The sequence below is a fragment of the Postia placenta genome, assembly GCF_002117355.1.
Source record: "Postia placenta MAD-698-R-SB12 unplaced genomic scaffold POSPLAscaffold_3, whole genome shotgun sequence".
Taxonomy (NCBI): domain Eukaryota; kingdom Fungi; phylum Basidiomycota; class Agaricomycetes; order Polyporales; family Adustoporiaceae; genus Rhodonia; species Rhodonia placenta.
The window spans coordinates 2705329-2724244 of record NW_020169834.1 but is presented as its reverse complement, the minus strand read 5'-3'; the positions used below and the strand labels follow the sequence as shown (position 1 = coordinate 2724244).

At 57.9% G+C, this 18916-nt stretch overlaps 8 protein-coding genes across 8 annotated transcripts; 3 read left to right on the top strand and 5 right to left on the bottom strand.

The window, feature by feature from the left end:
- Positions 1 to 60: 60 nt before the first annotated feature.
- POSPLADRAFT_1054255 (hypothetical protein) lies at positions 61 to 1345 on the bottom strand (the record flags this gene model as incomplete). Its single annotated transcript, XM_024480498.1, has 5 exons — positions 61 to 552; positions 613 to 684; positions 749 to 779; positions 932 to 1024; positions 1087 to 1345. Coding segments are annotated over 5 exons (947 nt in total), but the record flags the coding sequence as incomplete, so codon positions are not given.
- A 956-nt stretch (positions 1346 to 2301) lies between these two features.
- Positions 2302 to 3156, bottom strand: POSPLADRAFT_1044865 (hypothetical protein; the record flags this gene model as incomplete). The annotated part of the gene is made up of 3 exons (XM_024478628.1): positions 2302 to 2333; positions 2356 to 2535; positions 2589 to 3156. The coding sequence occupies 3 exons, from the start codon at positions 3154 to 3156 to the stop codon at positions 2302 to 2304; spliced, it is 780 nt and encodes a 259-aa protein (XP_024342310.1).
- A 591-nt stretch (positions 3157 to 3747) lies between these two features.
- On the bottom strand, positions 3748 to 4188 carry POSPLADRAFT_1054254 (hypothetical protein; the record flags this gene model as incomplete). The annotated part of the gene is made up of 1 exon (XM_024480497.1): positions 3748 to 4188. One exon carries the CDS (start codon positions 4186 to 4188, stop codon positions 3748 to 3750), a length of 441 nt encoding a protein of 146 aa, XP_024342309.1.
- Positions 4189 to 5185: 997 nt separating this feature from the next.
- Positions 5186 to 6889, bottom strand: POSPLADRAFT_1179218 (carbohydrate esterase family 16 protein). Its single transcript, XM_024488649.1, has 10 exons — positions 6678 to 6889; positions 6571 to 6607; positions 6492 to 6520; positions 6358 to 6428; positions 6184 to 6298; positions 6113 to 6130; positions 5985 to 6044; positions 5579 to 5928; positions 5474 to 5512; positions 5186 to 5412 (listed from the first exon to the last, which is right to left on the bottom strand). The coding sequence occupies exons 1-10, from the start codon at positions 6840 to 6842 to the stop codon at positions 5364 to 5366; spliced, it is 933 nt and encodes a 310-aa protein (XP_024342308.1). The 5' UTR covers positions 6843 to 6889; the 3' UTR covers positions 5186 to 5363.
- Positions 6890 to 7743: 854 nt separating this feature from the next.
- Positions 7744 to 9512, top strand: POSPLADRAFT_1136610 (hypothetical protein; the record flags this gene model as incomplete). Its single annotated transcript, XM_024484704.1, has 8 exons — positions 7744 to 7773; positions 7958 to 8058; positions 8117 to 8247; positions 8308 to 8402; positions 8461 to 8590; positions 8659 to 8896; positions 8961 to 9194; positions 9245 to 9512. Coding segments are annotated over 8 exons (1227 nt in total), but the record flags the coding sequence as incomplete, so codon positions are not given.
- Positions 9513 to 10116: 604 nt separating this feature from the next.
- Positions 10117 to 10422, top strand: POSPLADRAFT_1094510 (hypothetical protein; the record flags this gene model as incomplete). The annotated part of the gene is made up of 1 exon (XM_024483120.1): positions 10117 to 10422. A coding segment is annotated over one exon (306 nt), but the record flags the coding sequence as incomplete, so codon positions are not given.
- Positions 10423 to 10793: 371 nt separating this feature from the next.
- Positions 10794 to 13084, top strand: POSPLADRAFT_1167758 (hypothetical protein; the record flags this gene model as incomplete). Its single annotated transcript, XM_024487983.1, has 6 exons — positions 10794 to 11092; positions 11163 to 11826; positions 12011 to 12326; positions 12395 to 12555; positions 12608 to 12698; positions 12756 to 13084. 6 exons carry the CDS (start codon positions 10794 to 10796, stop codon positions 12923 to 12925), a joined length of 1701 nt encoding a protein of 566 aa, XP_024342305.1. The 3' UTR covers positions 12926 to 13084.
- Positions 13085 to 13368: 284 nt separating this feature from the next.
- Positions 13369 to 18657, bottom strand: POSPLADRAFT_1134232 (hypothetical protein; the record flags this gene model as incomplete). Its single annotated transcript, XM_024484450.1, has 8 exons — positions 13369 to 15945; positions 16066 to 16115; positions 16211 to 16237; positions 16515 to 17010; positions 17063 to 17265; positions 17315 to 17853; positions 17945 to 18115; positions 18182 to 18657. The coding sequence occupies 8 exons, from the start codon at positions 18655 to 18657 to the stop codon at positions 13369 to 13371; spliced, it is 4539 nt and encodes a 1512-aa protein (XP_024342304.1).
- Between the last annotated feature and the right edge of the window lie 259 nt (positions 18658 to 18916).

Sequence of the window (18916 nt, the reverse complement as noted above, 5' to 3'; positions counted from 1 at the left end):
GGGGCGTCTGCGCGTGGCATTTTTTTTGGCGGGCTCGGCGCGCGCGCGCGGGGCGCGGACGGGTGGTACGGCGCGGTGATGTGCGCGAGCGAGAGCGAGGCGCGGCGCGAGGGCGGGCCGGGCTCCGCGGGCGGCGGGGCGGGGGCGGCGGGGGGTGGCGAGGGTGCGGCGCGGTAGGGCGAGGGCGAGGGCGGCATGTGTGCGGGGCGGCTGCTGGCGCCGTGCGCGGTGGACGGGCGGGAGAGGGAGGGGCTGTTGGGCGCGACTAGTTTGGGGATGTGGTTGTACGAGCCGGGCGGCTCGCCACGGTTGGGCGGCGGGGGCGGGGGCGGCGTGACGCCGTAGTATGAAGAGGGCCCGGAGGCGGAGAGGCCTGGGTGATACGGCCTGATGGGGGCGGCGTGGAGGGGGTCGGGATACGGAGCAGGTGCGAGCGACGGGGCGGACGGGGTGTGTGCGGGTCGGGCGGGGATGAGGCGATGCACGAGGGTTTCAAGTTCGGCCACCTTGGCCTTGAGCTCGTCATACTCGGTACGAGTGACATATTTCTCCCTGGCGCGGGAGTGTGCGTCGGTGAGGTGCTCATACGGGGCGGTGCACAATGCGGCTTACATCGGCTCGATGATGTGCCATTGGCACTTGTGATGCTCGCCGCGGCGGACGCAGGGGCCGCATGGCTGGGCTCTGGAAGCGACGATGGTATCGTGTATCAGATGCAGCCGGGCGCGATATGAAATGGATCACGGACCTATCACACTTGATCTTGCGCCTCTTGCATTCTGGGTTATACCGAATCGGACGGAGTAAGGTTTGCGGGGGGGGGGTGTTTCGTTAGTACGGTGCGATGGGGGAGGGGGGACACGAGACATGCGGAGGGCGCGCAGCGCGCGTCAGCCGTGGAGTACAGCCTGGGGAAAGAAGGGAGCCGCACCGGTGCAGCTGAGTGCCTGGCGACGCCGCTTCTTCTTGGGGGGCTCCTGCTGCTCGCCGTCGCCGTCGGAGTCGTCGGGCATGGGCCGCGAGCCTGGAGGCGGAGGCGAAGAGTGATCAGCCACGCATGGCTGGGCTAGCAGGGGACGGGCGTACCGAGGGTGCTTCCAGAAGCCACGGGATAATCTGCACTTTGTGGGTGGCTGTATACCGGGCCCGCTGTGGGCGCGGCGCCCTGCATGGCGGCGGGCGGCAGATCGGGATGGAGGTGTCGTATGGGGGGCAGCGCGGTGTGGGAGTGGGGATAGCCCGGGGTGGACGGACGCGAGGGGTCATGCTCGCCGGTGTAGGACACGGGGGCGCGATGTGCTCTGGGGCGGTCGGAGGGAGGGTGAGGGGATCTCGCAGGGTCCATTGCGGGGTAGGACGGATGGCGCGTTCATGAAAGGGAGGGGTTTAAAGGCATGGGGAGGCGAGGATGTGGCGGTCTCGTGTTCAGACGGGTCCCACTTTAGCTGCAGACGATCTAAAGGAGGATATATGTCAGGAAAGCTGATAAGATGTTATCGAGGCGGGCGGGGGTGACATGATGGGCTGGTTGGTGTGTGTGCCAGTGATCCGGGACGATGACATCGGTGCACTTTGCTTGACAACGATGCACCCGTGATCGCAGCCACCGCCACTCAAGGTGCGCCGCCGTGCCCCCCGGATCCTGGCTGCGACGGACGGACGCGGGCCGCGGAGACGGACGCGGAAGAATAAACTTTTGAGTGGAAGACGTGCTCGGCTGCGACCGGGGCGTGCGCGTCATCCGTGCAATCTCCGTTCACAGATCAGCCCGCTGCGACGCTCCCCACGGACACAGCACACTGCCCCCTGACGCCACCAGCGCCACCCACAACGCCCTCCATCATCATCCGCATATCTCCGTCCCATGAACGCAAATCACCCATCAGGCAGGTCCGCGTCCCTCTTTTGGCCCCCCCGCGCGACGTCTTGCAGTCCCCTCGCGTACGCAGCCAAACGCGCACACGTGATACGTCCCCCGCGGCGCGCGCTCACACGGCGACGTGCCACCTCTCCCATGCCTCCTGATAGAGTTTCCTCCGTGCCAATACGTCTCTCGCTGCACGTACCTGTCCCCACATTTCTCCCGCACCCACCCTCTCATGTGATCCCGCACCGTGACCGTGTTGACAGCACCGATCCAAATCTCTCCCTACTGCATCCTGCCGCTTCCCCGACTGAACCAAAGGCATCTTCCGTCCCATTCATTTAGTATATCCCCTCCGGCCAACAATCGATATCGTCTCTCCCCATCCCCCGCGGCCTCTTGCCTTTCCCAGTCCATTCCAGGCTCTCCCTCCATCCTCATCCGATCCATCGCTGCACACCTGCTGCCCCTGCCGTACCCACCTCACGTACGTCCTCTCCGTCTCTGCGCAATCACCACCCACCAGATTGACTCGGCGCACTTTCCCGGCCGCGCCGCTCCCCAATCACACATTAGGCGCAGCGCGGAAGCATCGATGACGGACATTATACACTGCAGCTCTGCGCTAAACTGATCGCGGATGCCCACCCACTCGGCTGCCCCGTATGGCCCTGCCACGCCGTCATCGCTCCCCACGCGGCGGGAACCACGCGGCGACGCACACACGGGCGAGCGTGCGTGTCACAGAAGTGCCTGTGCTCGCCGGCGTGCGCCCGCGGGCTTGGCCCACCCCCATCCCCGTCCCTGCCGAAACTCTCCTCCCCGTCCCTGCATGACGCTATCCTTCCCATGACGACATCGCGAAGCAGCTGCCCGTACACGCCCCGATCACGCCCACGCCCGTGCTTCCTGCACTTCGCCCGCGCCCGCGCACGCCCCTGCCCTGGCCCGTCCCGTCGCTCTATGGTCGCGCACCTCTTATCGCAGCCCACCACTCCTCGCCCGTCCTCCCAGCCCACGCCCAATCGCGCGCGCCTTCTCCTCGCGTCAGCCCCGGAAGGCCCCCGGCACTGCCCATGCTCCTTCCGCCTCTTGTGCAGCGGCCGTGCGCGGGCCCGCACGACACACGCGCAGCGCCCCCCGTCTGTCACCGGCCGTCGCCAGATCGCCACTTCGCCATCGCCCCTGGTACGTACGGCGCTCTGCCCCACCGCCCAGCGACGCCCAGCCACAAAGTCCGACGCGCGCTGCGCCGGCGAAGCCCTGGCGACAGCAGCCATGACGCGGGTCATGTCCGCCTTTTATGTCCGTCTCATGAGCCTGCGACATCTTTCCGCTACTGGGGCCGGCGCGCGTAACGCCGCGGGCTGCCCCCGGGCGTGCTTCCTGTGGAGGGGATAGTGCGACACCGGAGACAGCATGCGTAAGCTCCGGGGCCTTCGATGCCGTGTCTTGTCCAGGCTTCGCCGTGACAACGTCGAGGCGCCGGCGAGAGGGCGGGGCGGATGTACGAGCTATGTTATACACGGATATCCAGTATGTCATACACGGATATCCAGAGCCTGCGCAAATCGAGAGACGTGTGTCACGTCCTGCCCACAGGAGGCTGCCGGCTCTATCCGCCTGCCATGACGCGCACTCTGCGCATCCCTCCGTGCGCCAATGCCGCACATGTTCGTGTTCGTGTTCCCTGCTTGGCTATTCTAGCTTATCATTTCTGTCGTTGATCGCATCGCCTCTCCCGCTACGCGGCGACGACGGTGTGTCCCCCTCCCCTCTGCCACTGGCAGCTGCCGCGATGCCCATCGATTGTCCCATGGATTGCCTTGACAGGCTCGGTCGCCGCGGAAGCGCAAGCCTGCCAAGGCGATCTGTCAGGCATTTCACATGGTGCGATGCGGGCGCGCCTGCGCCTGCTCCTTCTCTTGGCCTTTTTTGCCTTTTTTGCTTTTTGGCCTGTGCGCAAGGAGCAGGGAGATGAGCCGGTGGCGCAGTTCGGGCGCGACGTGCGGCTGCGAGCCTCGTGGTGCCCGTCCCAGATCCGTCCGCGGTGTGTGTATGTGTGTGTGTGTGCGCGCGCGCGTCTCTCCTCTCTCCGCGGCAGCCGTACGTCGACCCGCGGGCAAGGGCTGCGATGCGCGCGAGCCGGGGTGTGCGATGCGCTCGAGCAGGGTGTGCGGCGCGCTCCCGGGGCCGGTGGGGACACCCGGCGCAGCGGCGAGGACGCCAGGGACGCGGTTCTCCCGTCTTCCGTGTCCGCGGTGTCCTGGTGTCCTGGTGTCCCGCAACATGCGCGCAGGCGAGCGGTGGACGCGGCGCCACATGGCGTCCGTGCTGACCGCCGGGCGGGTCTGTGTCAGACCTGAAGGGTCCGTGCACACCTCGCCTTCGCCACCGGTGCGTCCAGGCAGATTGCGTCCGTGGTGACCGCCGGGAGAATTTGTGTCAGACCTGAAGGGTCCCCTTGACGCTCTGCGGATGCGGATGCGGATGCGGATGCGGATGCAGGGCAAGCGGCGTGTCTTCGTCAAGGCTCACGCATTCGCCACCGGTTCACCCAGGATCTACCCCCCCTCCCCCTCCCCCCGAGCACACTCTCGTGCAGGCGATCTCCCAGCTCAGCACGACGTTGGCATTGCGTTTTTTTCTACCGCGCGAAAATTGCTGATCGGAGGGTGTTCCCATCGATGTCCCCGAAAACCGTCTGTAGCATACCGGCGCTCAGCAGTACAGGATGCGCCGTCTTCTGCACTTCTCACAATGTATCCTAAAACGATGAACGCAGCGCGCCTTAGCCCTCACCCCCACCCTCTCAGCGAGCGCCGCAACGTTAACGTTAACGGTGCTTGTAAAGATTTCAGAGTGCAGATTTCGCGCGGCGGCGACCGCGTTCTAGCATTCTAGCGGCGTGCTGGTGATGCATTCATTGTACGGCCCCGGGGGCGCCTCTTTCCCTGTACCTATACCGGAATGTGCCCGCTCAGACGCCTGCATGCGGCCTTGAAAATCCTGGCGCAGTACCCCCCTGGAATGAATTGCAGCGCCTCGAAACGGCCATCTGTCATGAATTCCGCATTCCCGCATTCCCGGCAGGCGGCGCAAAGCACGCCTTCAGCATGGAACGAGATAGCGGATACAGCTGGCCCTTGTCGCGTGCGATGAGCCCGCAACGTGTGTCTGTCCCCGCGTCCAACTCAGTTGCCAGGCACCCTCCGAGTCTCTTCTGGTCCGAGCTACGCTGCCTGGGTGACCTCGACCTCAAGTCAGCCCGAGACGATGGGTGTTCCCGCAAGAGCAAGAGTCACTGCGTCATCCATGCTTCTTGCCGTACCAGGCACAAAAGCAGTGGCACATTCTCTGAACATAGTACTAGCTAGAATGCATCCCATGGTCCGCCTGTCAATCTAACTACGGACACCGACTGACTAGAGCTGTGTGATCGGACCGAACGCTACCGCCCGTGCTCCAAGTCTGATGATGTCCACGGGGCCGCACGCACCTAGTAGGAGTAGGTGTTGAGCGCCGTCGAGACGGCGTGCGCCAGGATGCTATGGCGGCGCAGCAAGCACACGGGTTAGCGAGCGGAGCCGCGGCGAAACAGGCACGCACTTGTGCACGGTGTACAGCGGGTGCAACGTGTTCAGCCAGCTGCGAATGCGCCCGTGTAAGCCACACAGGGGTCCCATGTCTCGGTCGGCGCTATGCGCGACTCACAAGTAGCTCGAGACAGGCTCGCAGGGCTCCGTCTGCGTGGTCATCTCCGGCGTGCCGTTCTCGTACGCCGCGCAGTACCCGGTGCTGTTGACGTACCCGAACGTGGCGTAATTGTCGAGGAGCGTGTTGAAGACGGGGCGCGTGTCGAAGAACGTCACGCCGTTCAGGCCCTCGTGGGTCGCCTCGAAGAGGTCGACGAAGCGCGCCAGCTGGTCGTTGTAGTCCGCGAGCGCCGCGGTGATCTGGTTGACGGCAGTGGGGCCCGCTTCGATCAGGAGGGGCGCGCGGTTCGTGGGCGGAACCGTCATGAACAGGAAGGAGCGGGCACCATCTTGGTACAGGATCTCGACCTATCACATCGGCCTCATTGAACACAGCGAGATCCGATATCGGGGATTAGAGGTACCTGGCTGAACAAGCGATCCATCAAGGTGGTGTGGAAGGCGGCTTGCGACGTGACGTTGGTCTGACGACGCACACGGACGCGTTCGGTTAGTAGTGAGAAGGACACGAGTAGTCGGGGACGCGATGTACCCAGCCATACGAGTTTCCCTGACGTCGCTAATTCAGACAGAATGGCTGGCGGAGGCGCGGACATCACGTACAACATCGTTGATTCCGATCCATATTGCGAACAGACTGTTGGAACTGTCCCACTCAGCCCCAGCTGGCTTTGATGCAAGATATTCCTGGAATTGAGACACTTGATCGACAATTGACCTGCCAATTGTAGGCAAGTTCAGCGCTCCTTTCAACGCAATTATATAGGCACGACGCACAACACCGTCGGCAAGTACGGCGCAACGAGTGCGGCGTCAATTGTTGCACCTCCGGATGCCAAGTTGAGAACCTAGCGATATTTTACGGCATTGATGGTGCGTGCTGATAACGTGAACGTACGTGGAGCACGTACCTTCGTATCAGTCACATTGTATGTTCCGCCTAAGGCTTTTCAGGACGGCGCTCCGTTTGGGTCAGACGTCGACACTCACTCAGATATTCTACCCAATTGGGTCCATTCGAAGACGTCTTGAAGGCAAGGCGTCAGATGATACATTGCGTCTTCTACCACCGCGTAAGTTATTCATATGGCACTCACGTAACCTGGATCCGGGGAATTCACTCCCGCGGAGATGTTGTAACCGTCGGTCGTGTACGAATCACCGAACGTGAACAAGAATTTTGTCTCGTTCCAGTATAGTTGGCCTGACACAAGCTTAGCCGCCGAGAGCACACAAGACGCCGCGAAGAGGAATGTGCGCATTGTGTAGTCGTTAGCAAATGCAAGCGGTCAACCGAGGAGAGCAATGCCGATTCCTAATAATTTGTTCACGCTCCCAGTGCTTTTATACACCATACGCAGGCCGCTGTGCACGAACGCGCCGAGGAATGACCGCGGGGTAGACAATTTCCCCAACACTGTCAGGAATACTTGCGGGGGAATCCTCGGGTGGGTAAGCAGCATTCTCAGGGAGAGGACGGCGACTCGCAGACGGTGATCGCTTGGCTGAAGGACGTTAAACGGTCAGCAGGTGACCACGCATTGGCAATGTGAATGCCCGTGGAACGCCCGATGACTGCCCTTGCCGATCTGAGGCTATAAAGTCAGACTGGCTTCGGAAATGTTGTTGTAAATAGGTCAGGAGCATATGCTTCAGCCGCGAATGAATAGTTCCGGGCCTGCTCGGTCCGCAAGTCAGGGCCGTAACACAGCAGAAAGACAAGTGAGCAAAACCGAAGACGCCTGAGACATCACTCAACTTGACACTCAGACAATGCGATGAGGTGAATACAAGGGCGTTCAGGCGGACATCGTCAGCTGACTGGTAAGAAGCGCATTAATCGAAGGTTACGGTGACCAGTATCGACTGTAACCAGCGGATTTGCCAGTGAAAGTGGTGTAAGCGCTTGTAATGATAATTGCAATTGGCCAATGGGAGCGTTCTTACGGCAATAACAAGCAAATATAAACGCGGACTTTATGTTTGTGATTTCCGATCAGGCGCGTGACGTCTTCACCACATGTCGCTTATTCCCCGATTGCTTCGACCGCGAGTTAGGTTAGCCACCCAAACGCCGCTCTACTCACCTTTCTTGAGATGATCTCGGTGAGTAGGCAGCAATGCGAGGTGACGCACTGCGACAAGTTCCTCACAATATCCTAGGCCTTCTTCATCTTCAATCAGAAGGGCGAGGTGAGCAGTTAGAGGCGTCCGCTCGTATGTGTCACCAAGTTGATATGGCACCTTTCTTAGGTCCTCATCTCACGTCTTTACCGAACAGACCTGAAGTAACGTATCCTGTCCTTGCTATGCTACTGCATCTTGGACCTCACATGAACACTTCAGGCGTTCGATTGCAGACGTCTTTCGGATACAGGTCGTCTCTAACAGTGATGTCCGCTCGCCTATCATCACGCTTGGGTCGACTAGTTTCTTTCACGTCAGAGTAAACAACCTCTACGTCGTGGCTGTTACCAAGTACGTGCCTCTGGCAGCATTACACAGCGATGCACATAACCATCGATCTTCACAACAGGTGCAATGCCAATGCTGCACTAGTGTTCGAGTTCTGCTACCGCTTCGTTTCCATCGCAAAGTCATACTTCGGTAAGGTGGACGAAGAGGCCATCAAGAACAACTTCGTGCTCATATATGAACTTATTGACGGTTCGTATGCATAATGTTGCTGCATACTCACACTGCTGATCCCGTACCTGGGTGGCGCAGAGATCAATGACTTTGGATACCCACAGAACAGCGAGACTGATACATTGAAGACTTACATCACGACAGAGAGCGTCATGTCGTCAAACTTTGCTGCCGTGCGCACCCGTAGTGTCCAGCCGTAAACCTCGGATCACACTGACAGGATGCTTGCAGGAAGAATCATCCAGGATCACGGTCCAAGCGACGGGCGCCACGAGCTGGCGGCGCGGCGATGTCAAATACAAGAAGAACGAGGCGTTTGTCGACGTGGTTGAGACTGTCAACCTGAGTATGAGCGCCAAAGGTCTGTCACTCCAGCTGCGCTAGTCGTTGCCGCAGGGCCGACCTGACCGGATGGGCTGTGCGATGCAGGAACCGTTCTGCGCGCAGACGTCGATGGACATATCATGATGCGCGCGTACCTCTCAGGGACGCCTGAATGCAAATTCGGCTTGAACGACAAGCTAGTCATCGATAAGAAAGACCAAGGCGGGGGCGATGCGGTCGAATTGGACGATTGTCGCTTCCATCAGTGTGTCCGTCTCAATGAGTTTGATTCAACGCGAACGATTAGCTTCATTCCGCCGGATGGAGAGTTTGAACTAATGCGGTAGGTGTGCCTTCGCAGAAATAATCTATTCGTGGCTCCAGACAATATGCTAATCGCAGCGCAGATATCGTGCCACCTCAAACATTAAGCTCCCGCTGAAGGTCATTCCCTCTGTTACGGAGGTTGGGACAACCCAGGTGCAATACGTCGTCACGGTCAAGACGAGTTTCAGTAATAAGCTGTCCGCAACGAATGTGGTTGTGCGGATACCAACACCGCTGAACACGACTAGTGTGGACTGCAAGGTGCATAGCGGCAAGGCTAAATATGTTCCGGCCGAGAACGTAGTTGTGTGGAAGTGCGTGTCCTGTTCCTGCGCTGTACGGCCGTATCTTATATATCGAACAGGATACCACGGATACAAGGAGGGCAGGAGGTCACACTTTCCGCCACCGGCGCCCTGACCAGTACAACAAATCGACAAGTGTGGGCACGGCCGCCGATCGACGTCGACTTCCAGGTACTCATGTTCACCGCGTCGGGCTTGATCGTGCGCTTCTTGAAGGTGTTCGAGAAGAGCGATTACCAAAGCGTCAAGTGGGTCCGCTACCTGACGAAGGCGAGCGGGTCATATCAGATTCGGGTACGTGGAACATACAGGCACCGTTCGCTGTGATGTTGCTCATCACGGAGGTATAGTTCTGAGTGCGCCGTACCTCATAAGCTCGGCTTGATCAAGATGACCATATTTCATTCGATCTTGGCCATCAGACCATAGGACACTCATACTGTACTGTTATGCTATATCACAGGACCATCACCTGGTCTCTGCTACGAGCTGGTTGCTCGCTGGACCTTCTTTGTGAATTGCCGATATACGAATTGCCCATGAAACTTTGACAACTGATTCCATTAGGCCTGTTGCACTCGATGTGTGCGTAAGCGGACCGGGCCCTGGAAACAACGGTTGCGATGATACTTCACTGGATCCAACCAGGCGGGTCGGGACCATGGGGGCGGGACTATGGTCCCGACCGTTGATTCCTGTTACCGAGCGTTAATTCCGAATTCCACATCAATCCCGCTAACGGACCAACATTCTCGGGTAGGTATATCGATATGGAATCAGCTGCTATGGACCTGCTATGGGCCGCAACGTCACTATCTGCCGAGCGTTACATTCTAAGTTTACATCTAATACATTTCGTCCTGCCGCCGGCATAGTATATCGATATCAACACTTGTTATCCCCCGTTGCTCAGTGGTACTGTGGCACCAAGATGACGATTACCGAAATTGCCACCCTCGAGCTACTGGTTCCTCACACATGGGACTCGCCCGACGCACGCACCTTCTTTAGGACCCTGAGCGACCGCCAGTCGGCCTGGTCCGGGCATTCTCTATTCTTCTTCAAGGGGGCAGACTCACCTGGGCAAATCTTCCTGATATCCGGATGGAAGAGTGTGCAAACACACAACGAGTGGATCGCGAGTGCACAGAACCAGGGGCTTTTAGAGATGACGAAGGGGCTGGTAGAGGTGCGAGGGCTAGTGCACGCAGATATCAATTTCGAAGACCTGCCGCGCGGTACTCGACGAATTGTAGTGGAGGTCATACAGAAGGGCGGGGGAGGCGAGGCGAGCACAAAGCTGCAGAAGACACGGAGTGTTGAAGAAGATGAGCGGCACGAATGGGCTGCGAGCGGAGAGGTGTTGGACGGGGGAGCCGGAGCTATTTGCCGCTTACGAGCGTATGCTATGGGCGAGACGGACCTTCTCAGCTACTAGAAATGGACGCGGTGCTGTACAATATTGAGCAGAGCAATAGCTCGAGAGAATGTTTGCATGCAGCCATTGGTCGGTGGCTGGAACGGCATGTGGTCACGTGGTGACACACGCGAAGTCGCGTTGTGGCTCGGAGTGCAGGTTGATCTCCAGCAACTAGCACAGAGATCTCCATGCCGGCACCTGCACGCAAGAGCAGCGTCGGGTCCCGACGCCCGCCCCAGAGATACATCCCATATCGCGCGGACGATTTCCAACATGGCAAGAAGACCGGAATCGCTGTTGCATATGTCGACCACAAGTCGGACGAGTTCGAGCCGTTCGACAAGGTGATGAGCCAGGCCGACGCGCGCACGCCGCCCAGAGTACAGAATGCGCGGAAGAAGCGCACTCCGAAGCCGAAAACCCCCATTATCGAGCAGTATGAAGATGACGAGAATGGGGAAATGTCCATGGAGCTCGAGGACAGTGAGTACTTGTTTGCAACACCACACATACGCCATCCTACTGATGTGATTACGCAACGTAGGCATTCCCAATAGTCCGTCTGCATACTTTGCGCATACACGCGTGAATACAATCACCTCAAGTGCTAGACGTGTTGGGTCGTCCTCACGCCCAGTAGCCCAGAGCTCTGATGTGGACTTCGACAAAGTACCTTCTCCCCGTGACTCCTCCCCAATCATAACCGGTCGTCGATCAATTGGACTACCCCGCTCCCCAGGCCCGTCTCGACTTTCACAGTCCTTCGCAGCTCGGGATGACCACGATAACGGCCCTGAGGACGATGGAGGCATGGACTACGACGGAGGTGGCCTGGACTTCGAAGCGGGAGGGTTTGACTCGGATGATGACGATGATGTTGCTCCCGCACACTCATCCCGGCAGGAGCAACAACACTCGAAGCGTCTCCACGGGCAGCCTGTGCGGCGTACCAGTTTCACTCAAATGGATCGAGAAGACGAAGAAGAGGAGGAGCAAGTTGAGGAGCTGGCAGCTGGACCACCCAGCGACAAATCCAGAGGGAAACAGCGAGCCAATGGCTTTGTTCCTTATCGAGATCCGGAGTTAGAGGATGAGATTGCTCAAGGTTTCGAGGAGGTCGATCAGGGGCCAGTCGACGAGCATATGGACGACGGCAAGGAGCAAGATGAAGAGCAAAGGCCGCGGAAACGAGGTGCCAAAGAAAGGGGCGATGACGACAGCGTCGACAAACACCAGCCGTCAAGCAAGAAAGCGCGCACCGAGAACGAGGGCGCTAAGAAACCACCAGGACGACCGCGAGGCAAGAAGAACAATGTCCTCCGCGAAGGTTCGTCGTCGATACCTTCGCATGCTATTGAATAGCCCGATCGGCATGCTAATCTACTCTGCAGTGACGCCCGACGAGAACACGGACGGGTTGCGTCGCGGGAAGCGCACGCGGTATAAGCCGCTGGAATGGTGGCGGTGCGAGAAGGTGGTGTATGGCCGGCGAGAGGGGGGGATATCGCTAGTACCGACGATCAAGGAGATCGTCCGTCTGCCAAAGGAGGAGCCTCAACCATTAGGCGCTAAACACCGACGGAAGCGTCCGCCACGAAGTAAGAGCAAAACACTGGAGGTCGAGGCCGAATTGGTGCTCAACCCAGAGGAGGGCTGGGACGATGAAACCGAGATAGAAGGCACGGTGATCAACATTGATAGCGGCGAGGAGCTGCGGAAACGTCCGTTGATTCATTCTTTCAACTATCCTAATGACTTAAATCGTTGTTGTGTCATCATGCACATATAGGCATAGCGTTCACGGCGAAGATGGTGTCGCCGCGAGCAGCCGCAAACAACGACTTCTTTTTCCAGAAAATCTTCGGGGAAGGCGATTTCATTGCGGCTGGGCAGCTCATGATCCCTCCTGGCGGGCAGAAGCCAACGAAATCCTCAAAGGACAATACCTACGTACGGGTGGTTGATTGGATGAGGTTGTGAGATCGCTGACAGCTACTTTCAGGTGTTCTACGTGATCGAGGGCGCAGTTAACTTCAAGCTTCACCGTAATAATTACGTGATTGCTACGGGAGGCATGTTCCTTGTCCCGCGAGGCATGCTATCATCTATCATTCCTTGCCAAGCTCCCTGCTCATCTACTCCGTCTTCAGGTAATTTCTACTTCATACAAAACATCTGCGAACGAGAAGCCAGACTCTTCTTCGCGCAAGCTCGCGAGATGCGTGAAGGCGAGGATGACGATGAGGAGGAAGGACGTCGCTCTAGCTCACGGAGGCTCTCTGCGGGTTTGTTAGGCCACTCATCCCGTAGTAAATCATAGCTGGCGCAAACGTTAAATCAAAGAGCCTCAACGAAAGCAGTCTGAAGCGGTTATTATTTTCCATGACCCTCATTATTATATGCTTATTTCATGCCCTAGCATACGCCCCGTAGATAGCCTCATGTATCGAATATGTTAATGTATGCTCCAGATTCTGAGACAACATCCACAATGCTTGGACCCGCTAAGTTGGAGGCAGGAACGATATAAAATTGTTGCACCTGAGAGACCCAAATGGAGCACTTAACCGTCCGGATGTGTAGCATACAGTACATTGACGAGGTGGATCAGGATTAGGACGAGAGCAGTGTGGATAACGAAGAACGAAGTGATTGAACCAAGCGGCCAGTAGGGTACCATATATAAGGTTAAGCGCGAAGACAAAGATGAAAAAGAAGTCGGTCAAATGCGATACCTAAATATATATGACCAGGGCGCAGGCCTCATAGGAACGAAGAATGCCCTTTCTGGTGGCTGGACTGCGCAGGCGGGCTCGACCATCTACTGTTAGCAGCCGGGGCGGAGGGGCCTGAATACCCTGCTGGAGACAAAGAGGACGGATGATCCGAGTACTGCGTATGCGCAGCAAATGCTGGTACGTCGCTGGGCACGGACGGAAACGCATCGAACAGCGCGCTGTCGAGCCCGCCGGAGCCTGTACTCGAGATCGACACCCACGAGGTAGGGCGATCTGCGCCCGCGGAGGGACCCTGTGGACGAGGCATAGGTGATAAATCAAGCTTGGGGACGGCCGGGGGCTGGGGAGGCGCGTGGCGAGGCACGGTGCCGGGGGACAGGTGGTTGTCGTCTTCTAGATACGCAGGATTCAGCGCCTCCTCCTGCGAGGGCCGGCCGACGTTCAGATGCTGCTTACCAGGAGAGGCAATGATGACAGTGTTGCGGTTGCCCTTCTTGTGCCACAGCCGGTCCGCGAAGGACGTCGCGCGCGAGAGCCCCTTCTTGGGCATCTTCCACGACTTGCTGGAGCTGCGCACGGAACTGGTGTCCGAGCCGACGGACTCGAAGCGTGGCGACGGCGGCGTCGCGACGAATACGGACTCTTCCGACATCTCCGAACACACGCTGTTGCGCGGATACGCACCGGGCATCGAGAGCATGCCGTTTGCCGCGCTCGGCTTGCGTGAGAGTAAAGTCGAGAAGTAGCGAGGCCTGGGGCTCTTTGGGGGGACAGGTGGAGGGGTATCGGAGACGATACGGCTTCTACGTCGATCTTGAGCGGGCGGGGTCACTGGCTCAGGAATTTGGAGCTCGGGGGTAGAAGGGAACTCCTGTGGCGAGTTGTACTGAGAGCTAGAGCTGTCTTCAGCGGTCTCTAGTACCTGCTGGATAGGCTCGGGCGAGGACAGCCGAATACTGAGCGGTCTCCTTTGTGGGGTCTTGGGCTCAGGTTCAGGCTCAGACTCAGGCTCGGGGGAAGGCTTGCGCTCAGGAGTCGATGGAGCCTCAACGACGTTCACTTCAAGTGCCTTTCGAGGAGAGCCAATGCCCGAGAGCTGTTGCTCCAAGCGAGCCGCGTCTGCTAGCAAATCCGCGAGGTCACTGAACCCCGGAGATTGCGGTGGTTCTGCAACCGACAGTTTGAGCGGCGGAGGGCGCGTGATCGGGCCCGTCGAATGATAATGAGGCTCACCGGAGGAACCTCCCGCAGCCTTGCGGTGAACGACGGCGCGGAAGGAGCCGGTGGTGGTCTTTGGTGTCAATGACGGCTCGACGTACTGAGCTGGAGACGGCTGAATCGGGCCAACTGGTCTGGCAGCGGGCACAGAGTTCGACGGTGAGGAGACCGGCGAGAGCCCCTGCGGTACGGGGATAAGCTTAGCACGGGTGACGATGGGCGACACGATACGCGCGGGCTCGGTAACGATAATGGCCTCGCTGGTGTCTAAGGCCAGTGACTGGTCTGCCACTTCGTCGCCTTCTGCGATCATTGCGGAGAAGCGCTTGGCTGGCTCGATGCTCGGGAAGACAGCAATATCGCTGGGGGTAGACACCTTGCTTGAGGTCGCTGAGGTGCGGTCTGTCATGGAGACCATGTCGCCTTCCAAGCTGGCATCGCCTCCGTCGTCTTCGCTGTCGTGTAAAGGTAACGATGGGCCAACAGATACTTCGCTTTGAACGGATGTGTCCTTTTTGAACACGACTGAGATCGTCTCTGTGCTGGGAGTTGACGGTAGTCGAGCCTGATTACCATCTTCCGAAGTCTGTTCCAGCTCAACTGGCGGTACTGATGCACTTCGGACATCCTTCGGAGCGGTCTGCAGTTGCAGTAGTTCATCCCCATCTGGATTGACCACGACTGGGCTTATAGCCAGTTGTTCCCCTATCACCTCGGTAGGCGTGTCGTCGACAGTGACACTAACACCAAACGAGGCATCAGCCGCAACAGACGGCGTTGCATCACCCAGATTGACAGATTCTGACCGGTTGGATACAACGATCGCGGGCGCGAGGGTGTCAGATCCTTCATCACTTTCGGGCAATGCCTCGGCAAATAAGTGGGTGCCGCCGGTTTGTGGAAGCACGTCAGACACACTGCGTCGCGTCGCATGAGCGTTGAGAGACGTGGAAGGATGCCTGGGTAAAGTCGACCCATTATCAGCGCCCAGCGGGGCAACGTCGTGCAGGAACGTGTCGTCGTCCTCGGTGAACGTGGGCGACAGAGGGCGGAATTGAGGAGATAATGTTTGGGGACCTGAAGCAGAGACAGAGCGCCTCCCGCCTGCGATTTCTGGACTAACAGCTCTGGACGGGTGCCCCGGGACGGGGGCCATGGGCCTCGAGAGTCCCGGGACGCGATTTCCCATCAATTCTCCTCGACGTCGTGACGAGCCATCATCTACCGGAGGCGCACCGAGGCCAAAGCTCCCTCGCGGTACCGGCACAGCACCCTGCTTCTCGAAGGAGGCGATCTTGTCTCGGAGGCTGCCTGTGGTGCGTTGTGTGTTCACGGTCGCAGACTGTTTGTTGTGCTCGAGGTTGCTTGAGCCTGCATTGCGCTGCTGTAAAGCGGCGATGCGGTCCTTCAAGTTCACTGGCGGAACTGGTGCTTTCGTAGCAGCCCTGTCATGCGATCCATACGGTTGTAGCTCTCATACCACGCTGCTTTGGAGAGTACTCACATTAGAAATGAACGAGAGTGAAGAGGACGGGAACCGCGGGCGACCAGCGACTGCAGTACTCTGGGTGTCCTGTTGGCTTCAGGCAGAAAACAACGGAGGTGATGGTTGATGAAGAGAGCGTAGTCGCATGCGCGCTACCACTCACCCGGCCCGCTTACTCGAATAGGTTTTGCTGTATCCTCGTCGGCAAGGTCAGCCCTCGTCAGCGTGTGGCAGCACGTCGGACACAGCACACACAAGTGGGCCTCGTAGGACACGGCACACAGGTGGACCTCGAAGGACAAGGACAAGGGCGAAATAAACATACAACACACTCGCACGGCACTGCCGCGTCCTCACGTTCAATCAACCGCACAAGATACGCGCTAGAACTCGATATCAAGATACGACACGCAAAGGCACCGAGGGAATAATGAAGCAGATTCATTCGCTATCGCTGGCCATGCCACCAGTGAAGCCCTTTGAGAGCCAGAAATCCCGCTTCCTCTTCGTGCCCTCTGCCACTCCATATCTCGTGTCCGCAGCTGAACCACCCGCGCCGTCCAGCACATCGTAGTGTGAGTACTCGTGAGATTCGTCGTACCCCTCGTCCTCGTTCACGTCTTCGCCATCTTCATCGTCACTTGTGAACACCAGTGGTACGTCTTTCGGCCGCTCGCGTTTCTGGCGCTTCTTCGACGACTGTCGACGGTCGTCGATTTGGTATCGGCTCTCTTCCTCGTCCACGCCTGCTTCTTTCACTCCATCGTCATCAGAGCCTTGTAAATCGACATCGGCCTCCTCCCACACTTTCTTCATCTTATCGTCTCGTGACGCCCGTGTCTTACCGTTCATGGCTTTGGGTCCAGCAGGTGCGCTAGAACGGGCTTGCGGTGTCACGCCGACCATGCGGTGTAAAATCCTGCGGTCGTATACTTCTTGGACTAACCGTCGATGATTTATGGTCTTTAGGTAGCGGCGTTAGTTTGATTGGACATGAACGCAAGTCCACACAAACCTCTTGAGTGACACCCATAACGCTCGCGAGGATGCTCATCTCTTCAAAATCATAGTTATCACGTAGGCGGGTATGACGGCCATTCCGCTTTGAGCTCATGATACCGGCCTGCATGTAGGCTGCCGCAGTCATGATCCCATGCGCACCGGCCAGGGTTGTGCGGACCTTCACGATCCCGTATGATCCGCGTGAAATGTCGTTCGCTAGTAATATCAGTCAATATAAGCTTATTGAACATATGAAAGTGCTCACTTGGGTCTCCAGGGTCTTCTATTGAAAGCAGCTTGGGTTGTCCATAGTCTAGCCATCCTCGTTCTGCCTTGTTGAAATAGGTGCCTCCATCGAGTAACGAAATTCCGACTTCATGATAGTTGAAGTAGCATCCATACAGCTCGAAGAACTCCATAACCAGGACACCGAGGTTCCTGGATGGATCGATTTCCCCTCTCCGGATCTTGGGATGCATCTGTAGAAAACTGATCGCTAGGCAAACGATGCTGTAGCTTCCCAAGCCGCCGGTATAGACCTCGTTCATACTTCGCTGGCTCAAGAACGACTTGATGACTAGGATGAGGCTGCGCAACGCCGGCAACTCTGCGAGGTAATGTTTGATCATCTTTCCCGCTGTGACACCATTCCCCTGGTTCACGCTAATATCGACTGAGAAGTGGCCATGCGTGGTAACGAACTTCACGATGGGCACCTTCGCTTTCGCGATAATCTTGACTCTGTCTGTGATCCCAGCACGTTTCACGGTATTGGCAAGGGCGTGCAATACTGACTCCTTGTTGCTGTACGCCATAGACGGCGAATGAATCACTAGATCAATGTCACTTAGGCATGGTCAGAGCGGGAAAGCTGGGACACGTTGAAAGTACATACCCTATTGGAAGGTATAGCTTGGTTTCGTAGCTTCCAAAAGGCAGTACTTGGGCGTCCGGAAACGCTCGCGTGACGGCTCGCGAAATCAGCGTGACGACCAACGAGCGCACTTCGTCCTCCTCTGGTGTCGGCGAGATGTACTTCACGAACGCTTCCACATCGCGATGGAGCCTGCACGTCAACTAATCAGCATGCGCGAAAAGCTAGCTAGGAAGTACCTTGAGCTAGTGGACCCACATCTCGGCGACGTTCGTGCAACTGTCCCAATCCACATTCGCAACCCATGGCGCTTTGCGCGACGCTGCTGCGATACGCTGCTGCTTGTTTGCATACCCGTCGTTCGGGTCGTATTCCTCCACTTTCCGCTTTCGCGCGCTGGAGTCGCGCTCGTAAGCCCTGCCCTTGCCCTTATCCCATTCCCTCACCGGGGTCTTGGGCTCCTTGGGCTCGTCGTCGTCAGAAAAGGTGAAGGGAATGAAGTCTGTCTCCTGAAACAGATTCTTCTGCTTCTCGCTGCTATAGCTTTCCGCGTCAGTCTTCCGATCCACAGACGTTTCCACCTCCTCTTTCGTGTTCGAATTTGACGGTCCTGCCTCGGCGTCTCGTCGTTCCTTCTCACGGCGCCGACGTGCGCGACGATTCTCGCTCGGGGTTGCCGGAGTCTGCGATTCTGGAGTATTCCTGCTAGATGGTGGCTTTAGAGAGCTAGGCATAGTTGCACGACAGATGCAGCAGCAAATGGCGTCGGCTTTGAGTGAAATGTGGCTTGAGTTAGAAACTCTGCGAGAGCCGCCGGCACAGTACCACATACCCGAAAAGGCAGCTTGTTGTTTGGCAGCACCCTGTGAACCAAACTCGTCTTACGAACTTTACGCGCATCATTCGCATGCAGGCATGGCCAGGGGCACTTCGGCGCTCTCTATCTCTTTTAAGAACAGATGTATCTAGACTAAGCCCACGCAAAGGCGACCG

Coding starts and splice junctions, on each gene's coding strand:
- POSPLADRAFT_1179218 (XM_024488649.1), bottom strand. CDS start 6,842: ATGCGCACATTCCTCTTCGCGGCGTCTTGTGTGCTCTCGGCGGCTAAG. Junction 5,513..5,578: donor GAGCCTGTCTCGAGCTACTT/GTGAGTCGCGCA, acceptor GCGCATTCGCAG/CTGGCTGAACACGTTGCACC. Junction 5,413..5,473: donor CCGCTGTACACCGTGCACAA/GTGCGTGCCTGT, acceptor GCGCCGCCATAG/CATCCTGGCGCACGCCGTCT.